At 41.1% G+C, this 16626-nt stretch overlaps 1 protein-coding gene across 1 annotated transcript in view; it reads right to left on the bottom strand.

Moving 5' to 3' along the window:
- LOC124776600 (sodium-independent sulfate anion transporter-like) overlaps positions 1-16626 on the bottom strand; it is a 171574-nt gene that overhangs the window by 94470 nt on the left and 60478 nt on the right. Inside the window, exon 2 of the mRNA XM_047251668.1 lies at positions 9901-10033. Within this exon, the coding sequence (XP_047107624.1) occupies positions 9901-10033 (133 nt within the window). The remainder of the gene's footprint in view (positions 1-9900; positions 10034-16626) is intronic.

The following is a 16626-nucleotide window of genomic DNA, read 5'->3' as shown; positions in this document are numbered from 1 at the left end:
AAGAACTTCAGTGGCTATTCATCTACTTCTAGATGGATACTCTGCAAATCACATTTAAGTGCCTGGCAGAGGGCTGTTGATAATATTGGCCTCTGACTTCAGATGTTAATGAAAGTTTACGCTCGTTTTTAGTTCGTTCCTAATTCATTCTCCAGATCGTGACTTATGTAGAAGCCTGACAACAGCAGTCTAGACGATGTTTTGAAAAGACCAACTTACTCGCTCACTAAAGGTGTCGAATTCCGGTCTGTATGGTTCGTTTTGCAAGTGTACGGGAAATCAGGTATTTGTTCTGAAATTTACTCAGATGGTTATTTGTGACAATGAATGAGAATGGATGCTCGAGTTTTAAGGTATTAAGTCAGCAACGGACCGAATGACAGGACATGACTGTTAATAACTGTGACAGAAAACATTATTCTACATCTTAGCAGATAACGTGACGTGAGCACTAAAACTGCTTCTTTTATTTCTTTAAATAAGTTTTTCTATTATTTCATCTTCATTTGACAGTTACTGACGGAATTTATAAATTATGTAAATGTAATATGTAATTGTCTGACAGTTCATGTGATATTTTGACATTGTCAGCATTCTTCGTAAACTTCATAAAATCTTCATTTCATTTAACGCGTATGGGAAGTGGTGGTGTGGTTCGTTTCAGAGTGTTACGGCCAATTTTCGTCCTCATTCCTCCTCGAATTCCAGCTTGTGCTCCTGTCCACTTCATTGTCGGCAAGACGTTAAATTCTAATCTTCCTCCCTTCTTCATTTCTACATTTCTACAAGCTAAACGCAACTAATTTCCTCAGTAGTTATTTTTTCTTATTTATCCTCCACTCACGCTTGTATAACAGACACCTCTATTCGCACTTTATTTCTCCATTACGCATCTGTGTCTCTGATGTAACTGATCAGCTCAAGGACTGCAAGTAGATGAAAGGAAGCAGCGTTGCGCTCTTGGAAGACAAAAGTGTAAGAGACGCGAGGGGCTCCTCGTGCAACCACTGTTACATCGGACGGTATGTGGCGAACTGACCTGGAATAGTGAAACTGTAATGAACTTAAATTTAGTTATTGACTCACAGAGATTATAGGCACTTTTGACCGAAAGTGCCTAGAACAAGGAGCGAGATACAGAAAATTAACAAAAGGGCTCTTTCTACAGGCATACAGCGAAGGCACGTAGTGAGACATGGAACGTAACTCCACTGGCGCAGGGAACAAAAGGCGATTCGTATTGATCTCTGCGAGATTGAAATTTGGTCATGTCTGGTGATTTAATGTGATTTCCAAATCTACTGTGCTGTCCGAAGTCCATATTTACTTTTCCTATGCTGCATGTGCTGAGATTTCTTTCCATTGTGTAACACTTTATTAGAAGAGCACTGACAAAAAAAAACAGACGTAGGCAATTTGCCTCAAGAATGTTCTGGCCTTGCTTGGTGTGGTGCACATTCCAGTACACGTCTCTTTGTGTACTGGGGACAAGTGGCTGGCGTACTGGGAGACGAATCCTAACACTGGACCTGTAGAACAGCTGGAAGAAACTTCTGTTTCTTATATTTAAGGTACGTTTGATGTCCAAGCACGATGTAAACTCTGGAGGTGAACATTTACTTCGAGTGTCGACGAGAATGTATACTGCCAGTTTATGTTATTTTTGATTCCATATTTCCGTCAGGAGCTTTTGATTTAGAAGACGATTATTTTGTTATCCATAAAAAAACGTTTTCGACGAACTGTTTCGATAATGATTATTATTTTTGTATAGCGTCCAGTGAGTATTTTATTTTTCCATCTGACAATCAAGAAACATACCAGGCTTTAAACTCTTTTGACGGACTGCCAGTTCGACTATCTGCTGCCCATTGAAGATTGTCCTTCGTTCTGTTATTTTTCTGTAAGGATAACGGTACGTCAAGATATTTGTATATAAATTTACCTTATGAAGAAACACACTTCCTGTTCTTGCAACACATCATGAAGGTATCAGTTCTCAAAAGGAATTCTCGTCACGCTATATGGACTCCGAGGAAAGTCTACAATTTCATTTCATACTATTTATTTCTTGATTACTTTCTTTATTTCTGTAAAAGTGAGAAAATTATCAATAACGTTTTGTCGGAACATGACATTTACTGTTAAATTTAACTAAAGCACTGAAGCTCGCTGATGAAAGTCCCTTTGGAGAGGGCAAGGAAGGGCTGTGAGGGGAGAAGGGAGGCCCTGTAAAAAAAAGACCTCCATAGAATTCACATCATACAATCAGCACACTTCTGATGTGAGAAGATGAACGACATCACTGACATATACTTGTCTGCCCTAGACACAGAATCGGATTCGCTGTTTGCTGAGCTGGTTAGAATAAAACATGAGCTTCCCTCCTACACGCACTTTTTAAATTGGTCGTACAAGTTCTGTTTTTTATGGTCCGTGAATTTGCTGTGTATGAGTTTAATTTATTTATTCAGAAACTAGTGTCTTGAAAAGGAGGAAGGTGAGCTAGACCCGGGGTCGAATCTGCGCGACGGTTGAACGTCCGTGGCTGGTACACTGGTCAGCCTGAGTGTGGCTTTTGAGTGGTTTTTCACTCTAGTTTAAAGAAATACTGGACTGGACTATGATTTCCATCTCAGAAAATACGATATGCAAACGGTTAAGATACGATCACATGCAGAACGGAGTTTACACAGTTCAGAAACAAGTTTCTTAGAAGACAGATACCTATTGGACACCGTACTTACTGAACTGTTTTCGTTAATGTCACCGAAATTTGAGTTTTTTTTAGGTTGGCACATAAGTTCGTAGCGCTTTTGTTTTGCAGTTGGTATCTGGTCGCTATCGGTTTATTTACTGGATGTCTTTTTTATTTGTAGTTCACTGTTGCTATTTCAGTTCAAATATTGTCATTTAATCATTTTGAGAGATTGAGTGGAGCTGTCGACGCTAGAAAATGGAGTGCTAAGTGGAGAAATAGGAACATTTCCCACACATTCTTCTATTTGAATTAGTGCAGTAGTGACAGCATCTGAGGGAGCCAGGAAAAATTGCACCGTGTAAGGAAATATTACCGTTGGAAGTTTGTGGGAAGGGCTTATGGGACCAAATTGCTGAGGTCATCGGTCCCTAAGCTTACACGCTACTTAACTTAAACTAAATTACGCTAAAGACGACACACAAACCCATGCCCGAGGGAGGACTCGAACCTCTGGCGGGGGGAGCCGTGCCGACCGTGACTAGACGCCTTACACTGCGCGACTAACCCGCACGGCATTACATTTGGAAAGAGCATGGCAAAAAAAAATCGTTTTCTCGTTTTACGGAGGATAGTTGGTCATTAGAGGCTCTGCACGTTCAGAAAGACCTTCGGGATTTGATGAAGATTGTTTAAACGGATCCACAATGATATACGTCAGTTTACCTGAAAACTAGCAAATGTGTGATCATTTTACCATCTTGCAACATCGCATGCAGTAGGGAAGTGGGTTGCCATACGTGCATCTCTGCTTGCTCATCATCAACACGGTCGTGAACAACATCGACTATTGTTATTGTGTATCCTTACTGCTGCCGAGGAAGGGTGTCTGCATGCTGACATAAGGAAAAGAAAGGTGTGGTTAAGCTCAAACAAAGTAGCAACTCTACGCTCATCCACGAAAGATAATGTTATGCAACTGGTGGCACGGCGATGGTGTGTTGCACTACGAACTGCTTCCCAGAGGTGGAATCATCGCTGCTGACATTTGTTGTCAACTACAGAGGCGTCAAAGACGCCATCCAAGAGCAACAACCATAAAGACTGCGTGAAGTGATGCTATTCCGTGATAACGCCCGCCAACATTCTCTTAGACTGATAAAGACATTATACAGGGTGATTCAAAAAGAATACCACAACTTTAAAAATGTGTATTTAATGAAAGAAACATAATATAACCTTCTGTTATACATCATTACAAAGAGTATTTAAAAAGGCTTTTTTTCACTCAAAAACAAGTTCAGAGATGTTCAATATGGCCCCCTCCAGACACTCGAGCAATATCAACCCGATACTCCAACTCGTTCCACACTCTCTGTAGCATATCAGGTGTAACAGTTTGGATAGCTGCTGTTATTTCTCGTTTCAAATCATCAATGGTGGCTGGGAGAGGTGGCCGAAACACCATATCCTTAACATACCCCCATAAGAAAAAATCGCAGGGTTTAAGATCAGGGCTTCTTGGAGGCCAGTGATGAAGTGCTCTGTCACGGGCTGCCTGGCGGCCGATCCATCGCCTCGGGTAGTTGACGTTCAGGTAGTTACGGACAGATAAGGGCCAATGTGGTGGCGCTCCATCCTGCTGAAATATGAATTGTTGTGCTTCTTGTTCGAGCTGAGGGAACAGCCAATTCTCTAACATCTCCAGATACTGTAGTCCAATTACAGTAGCACCTTCGAAGAAAAAGGGACCAAAAACTTTATTGGCTGAAATGGCACAGAAAACGTTCACCTTAGGCGAGTCACGTTCATACTGAGTTGTTTCCCGAGGATTCTCAGTGCCCCATATACAGACATTGTGATGGTTGACTTTTCCGTTAGTGTGGAAAGTTGCTTCATCACTAAACACAATCTTTGAAACGAGAGATTCATCTGTTTCCATTTGAGCAAGGATAAAATCACAGAAATCGATTCTTTTAATCTTATCAGCTGCAGACAGTGCTTGAACCAATTTCAGACGATAAGGTTTCATAACTAAACTTTTTCGTAGGACTCTCCATACAGTTGATTGTGGAATTTGTAGCTCTCTGCTAGCTCTGCGACTCGATTTTCCTGGGCTGCGAACAAATGCTTGCTGGATGCGTGCTACATTTTCATCACTCGTTCTCGGCGTCCAGAACTTTTCCCTTTGCACAAAAACCCATCCTCTGTAAACTGTTTATACTAACGTTTAATACACCACCTATCAGGAGGTTTAACACCATACTTTGTTCGAAATGCACGCTGAACAACCGTCGTCGATTCACTTCTGCCGTACTCAATAACACAAAAAGCTTTCTGTTGAGCGGTCGCCATCTTAGCATCAACTGACGCTGACGCCTAGTCAACAGCGCCTCAAGCGAACAAATGTACAACTAAATGAAACTTTATAGCTCCCTTAATTCGCCGACAGATAGTGCTTAGCTCTGCCTTTTGTCGTTGCAGAGTTTTAAATTCCTAAAGTTGTGGTATTCTTTTTGAATCACCCTGTATAGGAGTTGGATGGGAAGTCATTCCGCACCCATCTTATTTACCCGATCCGGCGTCCTCAGATTTTCGCCTTTTCCGCTCTCTGTCGAACAGCCTTCGAGGAACTTCCTTTCCGGATGAAAATGCGCTCCGAAAATGGCTCGACGAGTCCTTCGCCTCAAAACCACGTGATTTCTGCAGTCGCCGTGTCGAAAAGTTACCCTAGCATTGACAGACTGTTGTAAATAGTGGAGAATATGTTAGTAATATCTAATGTCTCTGTTATGTGTTTCTTTTGTGTTTATGCAAAAAGGGCTACGGACTTACGTCCCAACCCGATACTATATTAATTTGTAGAGCAGATAGACTGACGCCTTGATTGGAAAAGCACCCCTGTAATCTTTAACTGGCTTCATTGGCGTACCTAGAAGATAAAAAGTATACATCCGTAGTGTGTCAATGGACGTGAATGTGATCATTTAGGTTGTAGACCACAAATACAAATACAACGTTATGTGGCGCCCCCAGAGTGGTGTGATGAGAGGGTTCTCTCAGACAAAATTACACCGAGTCACTCGCACATTTGTGAAGATTCCCTATATGATCATATCTTGGTCGTTAGTCGCATATGTGTCACTACGACGGAAATCTTTCGGAAAACTATAAAGACGGACTATACCTGTTGACCTGTGTCTTCTATTTGCAAGATATCGTTTGAGAATAAAGCAAGCAGCTCAGTAGATCGAACTTATTACGAGGTGAGCATGACATTAAAAAGATCACGACCAAGGGTATCGCAAGATTAAACATTCGTTACTGTAACAACACTCCACTAACAAAAGGACAAGGAGGCTGCATCATGATCCTGCAAGACCAGTTTCTGAAAACTGAATATTTATGATGTCATATCTTGTGAACTACGTATCCTACAAGGACATAATTTTGCCAGTACATTCAATCGTATGTGTGGATACTGTCTGCGACATGTGTGCGACTAGAGTTAATAGTAAAGATGTAGTAAGTTAGAAAGGCATGCCTGATTCTGGTTAAACAACGAAAATACAGTAAGTGATAAATTTTATTCCATTCAGTATTTTTCGCAGAGCAGTTTGCCAGATAAGTTTCGAAAAGGCTTGAAATTATGTGTAAAGTTTGTTGGAAGCTGCGAAGTGCTCTCATTCTCAAATATTAAATGAATATAGTCTAGGTAACATGCGCGCTGTGAGTTACTCTGAGTCAAGACACAATATGCACAGTTTCTAACTTTAATACTTCACTTATTGTGTTAAGACCATCGTAAGAATACATTTGTTAATGAGTAGGTTACGAGAGCACTTTAAATTTTTAAGTTCGATCGATAGTTGACAGCCGGCTGCTGTGGCCGAGCGCTTCGCCCGGCACGATAACTCAGCGTGTTCGGTAAGAGGGTTAGCTGCCCTGTGTAATAAAAAAACTAAGTTAATGGATGAACGACGAACTGAAACGGGTGTCTTGCGACGTCCGCCCCGAGCAGATGCAACGATCGAAAACGAACATAATGAGTTTATATATATTTAAAAAAAGCGGTTCTAGGCGCTTCAGTCCCGAACCGCGCTGCTGCTACGGTCGCAGGTTCGAATCCTGCCTCGGGCATGGATGTGTGTGTTCTTAGGTTAGTTAGGTTTAAGTAGTTCTAACAAGAGGAGGCCACGACGTTTGGAACGCGGATTTACTGCAAACTTCGTACACTCGTAGTACTCCATGAGGACAACAAAATGTGTAAGCAGTAGCGCGTACTTCTCAAGCGTTATTGAGAAAATCGCAAGATAACTTTGGTCGTCAAATATACACCTGCACGTGGTAATTTTTACCACGAAGCGGCGGCAGCCGAGTGGTTGGCGTTCAAGCCCGCCGGCACAGTAGCTCAGCGTGTTCGGTCAGAGGGATAGCTGCCCTCTGTAATAAAAAAAACTGAGTTAATCGGTCAACAACGAACTTGAACGGATGTCTTAAGACGTCCGCCCTGAGCAGATGCAACGAACGAAAGCGAACAAAATGAGATTTTAAAAAAAAAAAAAAAAAAAAAAAAACTTGAACGGATTTCATTGTGTCGTCCACAACGACCAAACACAACGATCTACAACGAACAAAATGAAAAGGGAGAGAGAGGAAAAAAAAAAAAAAAAGATCGAGCCCCGCTTTCTTCAGCTTCTTTTTTTTTCTTTTCAATACAGTCATTTCCTTTACTATTTATACTCGTATTACAATTGATATAATGGGAAAAATACGTGTAATCGGATGAACTTTTATTAAATTTACAATGTTATTTGGCTGTCTACAAATTTTTATTAAGACAAATAGTATAATATTCATAGCTATCGACTAGTAAATTATCAAACGCATAAAGTGATACTGAAAATGTATGCTTGTCCGTGATTTGAGAAATCCCTTCTTATACCTGGAAGGATCCCGAAAGAACCTGTTACCTGCAAGTTTTGATTGGCGCACACGGCTTTAGAAAGATTTAATCGGCGCTTTCGACATAACGAGTACAAGTTGCAGGATTGTATTCTTCGTCAAAACATGGAAAACATAAACTTATGAATATTATATTATTTGTAATAATAAAAATTTGTAGACTGCCAAATAACATTTCAAAATTAATAAAAGTTCATCCGATTATACGTATTTTTCCCATTATATCAATTGTAATATAAATAGTAAAGAAAATGACTGTGTTGAAAAAAAAAAAGACTGACGATCGGAACTCGATGCAGTGATTACAGTGATTGAACGCTAACCACTCGGCTGCCGCAGCTTCATGGTAAAAATGGCCATGCGCAGGTATATATTTGACGACCGAGATTATCTTGCGATTTTTTCAACAACGCTTGAGAAGTACGCGCTACTGCTTACACATTTTGTTGTCCCCATGGATTACTACGAGTGTACGAAGTTTGCAGTAAATCCGGGTTCCAAACGTCGTGAACTCCCCTTGTAAGTCCAGGGGAGTGATGGCCTCAGATGTTAAGTCTCATCGTGCTTACAGCCATTTGAACCATTTTGATAGTTGACAGAAATAATAAAAATCAAGTTTTAGTACTCCTCGAAGACGTAATACAGGCAGCTTACGACTGAAACGGTGTTCCCGTTTTAACCGCTAAGTGATATAAAGCGTGTTTCATAATTCATGTTACACACGTTTGGGGCTTGTAGTTCAGGTTTTACATGGAACCCATGTCCGGAAACGTCATCCAACGGCGCTACAGAGCGTCAAAGTTATAGGTTCCAGTATTTGTATATGTATGTTTATACTGAGTGATTCTGCGATGATGTTACTGACTTTCAAGGCTGATGGAGAAGGATGAATGTGTGTCTGGTGTAACACCTACAACGCCTCTCGGTGTTAATAAACCAAAATAGCTCCCAAATTAGCTTCCATGCCCTCGAAATATAAATTCAGAAAATGTCCCAAGCCCCTCCACTAGTAGTAATGTACGAAATAGAAATAAGAGACAAATAGAGGGAAATCTATAGTAGAAAAATAATAGAAAAAGAAAAGAATTTTAATCATAAATTTTGGAAGCATGGGAGGGGGAAAAACGATAGAAATGGTTAAATTATTAGTTATTCTTATATATGAGAAAATCAATATTATAGTCACAGAACGTAGGTCTTGAACACCAAAGATAGCGTTTACTAAAGTATAAATAGACATACAATGCAATTATGATACTCCAGTCTCTATCCTCTAGTCTGTTCGAAGTCAATTAGGACGTACAGCTTTAGGAAGCAACAATAGGAGCTTTATTAAACCAGGGCGCAAGAATAAATCGCGACGAGATTGTTTTTTGGGAAGCAATAATTTCAGATCAGAATTGGAACTTTTGTCATATTAGAGGAAAGGGGAGGTGATCAATAATCTCTCTGACTTTAACGTCACTTCGTGTGAAGATTTAAATATTTTACGGAATTAACGATTTTTGGACAGATTCGTACTTTGTATTGTGATAGTGGAAAAACTTTACTTCACGCGACTAGTAATCATAGTTCGTGACAGTTTATGGATATTAAACGGGAACAATATTTTTATCGAAAGTGACAGAACATAGTTTAGTATCTCTGATATTGACGGGATTCCAGATTAGATACTTATTCAAAGAACCCCTTTCGTGTGAATGAACTGATTTATTAATAATTATTGTTAAATAAAATAACGTGTTAATTTGAAACTGACTATTTGTCTTGAACTTTACTTCGATTTAGGTTCATAAATAATTAGGTTACGTGATTTTCACCAAGAGTAAACTGCAGACTAGTAACTGAAACAAATGAACGAGAATCTATTGAAAAAACTAGTATTATTTTACTTATGGTTTTTTCCTTCAAAACTGGGAAGACAATACTTGTAGTGACTCACTGGGGTTAATTTAAGAACTAGCCGGGATAAAACAAAACCCCTCAATACCAGTCAATGTATAGATAAATTAACATTCCTACTTTCATGCAAGATACGGAAGTCTGGATAGAAAGAAGGGTCGCTACACTGGTTCAGAAACGAACCAGTCGAAAGTTACAAGCGAAAATCGTTCTGATATCTGTAAAAGTTGATCTACTAAGTGCCATCTACAACCACGAGAAACGTGCAACACGAATTGTGAAACACCCGGTAGATGAGCTGCGACAGTGGCAAACACCTGCAGAGTGGAACTTACGGATGGTGTCCGTGCTGCCGGCGCGCTGCTGCCGGGCCGTCTGCTGTTCGTAGGCCGCGCTGGCGTAGATGTCGTCTTCAGTAGCGTCGAAACCCATCTCGGCGGAGTTGGCGTGGTAGGCGGCGACGGTCATCTGCAGCACAGCAGAGAGCGCAAGCGTCTGTCAGCGCCGGCGTCACTGGGACTCTCTTATAGGAGGCGCCACTGCGCTACCCCCACCCACCGACGGCCTCCAACCCCCCTCCTCCCCCCTGGTCCACCCACTCGCATGGTGACGCCACCTGTTGGCGCGTGCTGTTGTCTAAGCGCCTCCGCGTCTGCTCTCAGGTCTAGGCGTGCGCGCCGGGAGAAGATAAGGTGGACCGCTTTCTGCAAATCTCCCCGCCTTAAGCTGTTACGGTTATTTGTTCCTCAGGGACAGAGTCCAATGGAAGATTCTGTGTGAGGAGTTTTTCGGGTGCCAAGGCGTCTCAGTGGTAACGAGATCGTTAAGGACGGATTAACTGCCTTATCTCTTGAGAAGCCCTTATTGAGGCTGAGACGATGAAACCTCAGTCGCCTAAAATCCAGATGCGGGCGGTTTGATCCAGGGTGTGAAAACGTTTTCAGCAGGCAATTAGGACGAGAGTGAAAGCAGAAAGGAACGAATTTTAGAAGTTAACGTGTCGATGACGATAGTTAGTTACATGTTCAATAGATGATCTGAAAGATCCTTTTATCGAAATGATGTGGAACGAATCAGTTTACAAGACATGTATACATGTTGTTGTTGTTGTCTTCAGTCCTGAGACTGGTTTGATGCAGCTCTCCATGCTACTCTATCCTGTGCAAGCTTCTTCATCTCCCAGCACCTACTGCAGCTTACATCCATCTGAATCTGCTTAGTGTATTCATCTCTTGGTCTCCCTCTACGATTTTTACCCTCCACGTTGCCTTCCAATACTAAATTGGTGATCCCTTGATGCCTGAACACGTCCTACCAACCGATCCCTTCTTCTAGTCAAGTTGTGCCACAAACTCCTCCTCTCTCCAATCCTATTCAGTACCTCCTCATTAGTTACGCGATCTACCCATCTAATCTTCAGCATTCTTCTGTAGCACCACATTTCGAAAGCTTCTAATCTCTTCTTGTCCAAACTATTTATCGTCCATGTTTCACTTCCATACATGGCTACACTCCATACAAATACTTTCAGAAACGACTTCCTGACACTTAAACCTATACTCGATGTTAACAAATTTCTCTTCTTCAGAAACGCTTTCCTTGCCATTGCCAGTCTACATTTTATATCCTCTCTACTTCGACCATCATCACTTATTTTGCTCCCCAAATAGCAAAATTCATTTACTACTTTAAGTGTCTCATTTCCCAATCCAATTCCCTCAGCATCACCCGACTAAATTCGACTACATTCGATTATCCTCGTTTTGCTTTTGTTGATGTTCATCTTATATACTCCTCTCAAGACACTGTCCATTCCGTTCAACTGCTCTTCCAAGTCCTTTGCTGTCTCTGACAGAATGACAATGTCATCGGCGAACCTTAAAGAATTTATTTCTTCTCCATGGATTTTAATACCTACTCCGAATTTTTCTTTTGTTTCCTTTACAGCTTGCTCAATATACAGATTGAACAACATCGGGGAGAGGCTACAACCCCGTCTCACTCCCTTCCCAACCAATGCTTCCCTTTCATGTCCCTCGACTCTTATAACTGTCATCTGGTTTCTGTACAAATTGTAAATAGCCTTTCGCTCCCTGTATTTTACCCCAGCCACCTTTAGAATTTGAAAGAGAGTATTCCACTCAACGTTGTCAAAAGCTTTCTCTAAGTCTACAAATGCTAGAAACGTAGGTTTGCCTTTTCTTAATCTAGCTTCTAAAATAAGACGTAGGGTCAGTATTGCCTCACGTGTTCCCATATTTCTACGGAATCCAAACTGATCTTCCCCAAGGTCAGCTTCTCCCAGTTTTTCCATTCGTTTGTAAAGACTGATAGTTCGGTAATTTTCACATCTGTCAACGCCTGCTTTCTTTGGGATTGGAATTATTATATTCTTCTTGAAGTCTGAGGGTATTTCGCCTGTCTCATACATTTTGCTCACCAGATGGTAGACGTTTGTCAGGGCTGGCTCTCCCAAGGCTGTCAGTAGTTCTAATGGAATGTTGTCTACTCCCGGGGCCTTGTTTCGACTTAGGTCTTTCAGTGCTCTGTCAAACTCTTCACGCAGTATCATACCTCTCATTTCATCTTCATCTACATCCTCATCCATTTCTTTAACATTGCTCTCAAGCACATCGCCCTTGTATAGACCCTCTATATACTCCTTCCACCTTTCTGCTTTCCCTTCTTTGCTTAGAACTGGGTTTCCATCTGAGCTTTTGATATTCATGCTAGTGGTTCTCTTTTCTCCAAAGGTCTCTTTAATTTTACTGTAGGCAATATCTATCTTACCCCTAGTGAGATAAGCCTCTACATCCTTACATTTGTCCTCTAGCTATCCCTGCTTAGCCATTTTGCACTTCCTGTCGATCTCATTTTTGAGACGTTTGTATTCCTTTTTGCCTGCTTCATTTACTGCATTTTTATATTTTCTCCTTTCGTCAATTAAATTCAATATTTCTTCTGTCACCCAAGGATTTCTACTAGCCCTCGTCTTTTTACCTCCTTGATCCTCTGCTGCCTTCACTACTTCATCCCTCAAAGCTACCCATTCTTCTTCTACTGTATTTCTTTCCCCCATTCTTGTCAATTGTTCCCTTATGCTCTCCCTGAAACTCTGTACAACCTCTGGTTTAGTCAGTTTATCCAGGTCCCATCTCCTTAGATTCCCACGTTTTTGCAGTTTCTTCAGTTTTAATCTGCAGTTCATAGCCAACATATTGTGGTCAGAGTCCACATCTGCCCCTGGAAATGTCTTACAATTTAAAACCTGGTTCCTAAATCTCTGTCTTACCATTATATAATATATCTGAAACCTGTCAGTACCTCCAGGCTTCTTCCATGTATACAACGTATACAACGCTATTTGATTATGTATTTATAACCCTGTATTCACCTGACCAAAAGTCTTGTTCCTCCTGCCACCGAACTTCACTAATTCCCACTATATCCAACTTTAACCTAACCATTTCCCTTTTTAAATTTTCTAACCTACCTGCCCGATTAAGGGATCTGTCATTCCACGCTCCGATCCGTAGAACGCCAGTTTTATTTCTCCTGATAACGACTTCCTCCTGAGTAGTCCCCGCACGGAGATCCGAATGGGGGACTATTTTACCTCCGGAATATTTTACCCAAGAGGACGCCATCATCATTTAACCATACAGTAGAGCTACATGCCCTCGGGAAAAATTACGGACGTAGTTGCCCCTTGCTTTCAGCCGTTCGCAGTACCAGCACAGCAAGGCCGTTTTGGTTAGTGTTACAAGGCCAGATCAGTCAGTCATCCAGACTGTTGCCCCTTCAACTACTGAAAAGGGTGCTGCGCCTCTTCAGGAGCCACACGTTTGTCTGGCCTCTCAACAGATACCCCTCTGTTGTGGTTGCACCTACGGTATGGTTATCTGTATCGCTGAGGCACGCACGCCTCCCCACCAACGCAAGGTCTATGGTTCATGTATACATAATTAGTGTTAAATTAATAAACACACTATTATTTTCAGTCCTACTCATGCAACTACACTTTTTTTGGAATAGAAAGTGTTGTCCAGGTGAAACGATTTATTGTAAAAAAGAACAGAAATTTTTACTGCTGCATACTGAAGTGCTTTCTGAGCTACTGACAAATTTAACGGTAGGTCATTTTTCCTCTAGTGTTGCAGGTATGTACGCCACTGTGCTTCTCTAATTGCGCTGGATTATTTAAGATGAATTTCATTAGCGAATATATGTGCTGTGACTGCGAAGTTAAAATACCTAGCATCTTGAAGAGATACCTACACGATGTCCGTTGGTAGACACCACGTATTATTCTTACTGCTCGGTTTTGTTAAATTAGCACTTTATTTTTAAGTGATGAGTTACCAAAGGAAACTACTGCATGTGACTTTATTGAGTGCAAATATGCAAATAGGTCACGAAGTTGATACGTTTTTTTAAAGACATCATGTTTACGCCAATCTTTCAAAAAAAAGTACATGACTGTGAATCCCAGTTATGAAAAGTTGATGCGTTTGTTTTAAAGATTAGCAGTTGTACGAAGAGCAAAGGGAGCTGCATTTAATTTTTGAGAAGCTCAGTAATATGCTTCTTCCAGTTCTAGCTTTCATCAATATGTACACCCAAAAATTTGGAGCATTCTGCTCTACTTACTGACTCCTGTTCTTATCCTAAATCAATAGTTGGTATGACTATTTGTTGTACAGAACTGAATGTAAAGCTTTTTAATTTAGGGACAGTCCGTTTCCAGAGAACGACTTTCATTAGAAAATATCATTCACTAACTCCTATGTTGCTTTGTCTTTAAGGGGATGTATCATAACATTAGTATCTCTGCAAAAAGTACCAATTTTCCTTGTTGAATGTTAAGTGGATAAATATAGAATAGGAATGGACCCAAAATTGAGCCCTGTGGGACTCCCTGATTATTGTTTAGCCCAGTCTGTAAAATTTTCTACCTTTCCGACAGTGTCTGAATTCTTCAGTATAACTTTCTGCTTACTGAAGTATGATTTAAATCAGCTGTGTGTAAAGCCATCGATTCCAAAAAACTTGAGTTTTTCTAAAAGAGTATCATCATCTACACAATCAAACGCCTTGGAAAGATCACAAAAAATACCAACTGGCGATATATTATTGATTATGACTTGTACTATTTGAGAGAGTCTGTATAAGCAGAATTCTGAGTCGAGCAACCCTTCTGGTTAAGGTTGTTAGAGACACTCGGATTGGAAAACGAAATGCAAGGGAGGCAAATCATCCATGTCCTTTTCAGAGGAAGCGTTTCGGCATTGACTGAGTCAGTTTAGGAAGGAATATTGGGGTTTCACACATCATCGATGTTGAAGTCATTAGTGATGGAGTACAAGTTCAGGTTGGAGGACGGGGTTAAAAGTCGTCCGAGTCCTTTTCAGAGAAACCATCCCTGCATTTGCCTTAAACGATTTATGGGAACCATGTGTAAACGTACTATATCTATCACAGCCAAGTCCTTTGGTAACATAAGAAATAGTCGTTGGGCATTGTGGGCACTGTAGTGTTGACAGTACATCTCTCTTTCCATTGAAGCTCGTGAAAGTTTGACCTCGTTTGAGACCTGTGGCGTCAGTCAGTTCGTGAGCTGGTGGGAGTTGCGTAAAACAGTAATCATTATGAACTATGGCATTAATGCCGAGGTAGGTGAGGAGAAACATTTTAGTTAGCAATAAGTTGAAAGGAAAGTGCGAGTATTAGTTGAGGGCCAATTGGATGAAAATTAGTGTGGGTTTAGGCCTCTTAGAGGCTGTCAGGACCAGATCTTTAGCTTACTGCAAATAATGAAGAAGTGTTATGAGTGGAACAGGGAATTGTACCTATGCTTTATAGATCTAGAAAAGGCATATGACCGGGTTCCTAGGAGGAAGTTATTGACTGTTCTACAAGATTATGGAATAGGAGGCAAACTTTTGCAAGCAATTAAGGGTCTTTACACGGATAGTCAGGCAGCAGTTAGAGTTGACGGTAAATTGAGTTCATGGTTCAGAGTAGTTTCAGGGGTAAGACAAGGCTGCAACCTGTCTCCACTGTTGTTCATATTATTTATGGATCATATGTTGAAAACAATAGACTGGCTGGGTGAGATTAAGATATGTGAACACAAAATAAGCAGTCTTGCATATGCGGATGACTTAGTTGTGATGGCAGATTCGATTGAAAGTTTGCAAAGTAATATTTCAGAGCTAGATCAGAAATGTAAGGACTATGGTATGAAGATTAGCATCTCCAAAACGAAAGTAATGTCAGTGGGAAAGAGATATAAACGGATTGAGTGCCAAATAGGAGGAACAAAGTTAGAACAAGTGGACAGTTTCAAGTACTTAGGATGCATATTCTCACAGGATGGCAACATAGTGAAAGAACTGGAAGCGAGGTGTAGCAAAGCTAATGCAGTGAGCGCTCAGCTACGATCTACTCGCTTCTGCAAGAAGGAAGTCAGTACCAAGACTAAGTTATCTGTGCACCGTTCAATCTTTCGACCAACTTTGTTGTATGGGAGCGAAAGCTGGGTGAATTCAGGCTACCTTATCAACAAGGTTGAGGTTACGGATATGAAAGTAGCTAGGATGATTGCAGGTACTAGTAGGTGGGAACAATGGCAGGAGGGTGTCCACAATGAGGAAATCAAAGAAAAACTGGGAATGAACTCTATAGATGTAGCAGTCAGGGCGAACAGGCTTAGATGGTGGGGTCATGTTACACGCATGGGAGAAGCAAGGTTACCCAAGAGACTCATGGATTCAGCAGTAGAGGGTAAGAGGAGTCGGGGCAGACCGAGGAGAAGGTACCTGGATTCGGTTAAGAATGATTTTGAAGTAATAGGTTTAACATCAGAAGAGGCACCAATGTTAGCACTGAATAGGGGATCATGGGGGAACTGTATAAGGGGGGCTATGCTCCAGACTGAACGCTGAAAGGCATAATCAGTCTTAAATGATGATGATGATAAGTTTCCAGAATGGTGGTAAAATTCAGGCTGAAGAGATGTCAATGATGCTTCACTGATGACAATGCTACCCCCAGAGAAA

The sequence above is a fragment of the Schistocerca piceifrons genome, chromosome 2 (genome assembly GCF_021461385.2).
Source record: "Schistocerca piceifrons isolate TAMUIC-IGC-003096 chromosome 2, iqSchPice1.1, whole genome shotgun sequence".
In the NCBI taxonomy this organism is placed as follows: Eukaryota; Metazoa; Arthropoda; class Insecta; order Orthoptera; family Acrididae; genus Schistocerca; species Schistocerca piceifrons.
The sequence above is the reverse complement of the archived record's forward strand: the minus strand, read 5'-3'. Positions and strand labels throughout refer to the sequence as shown.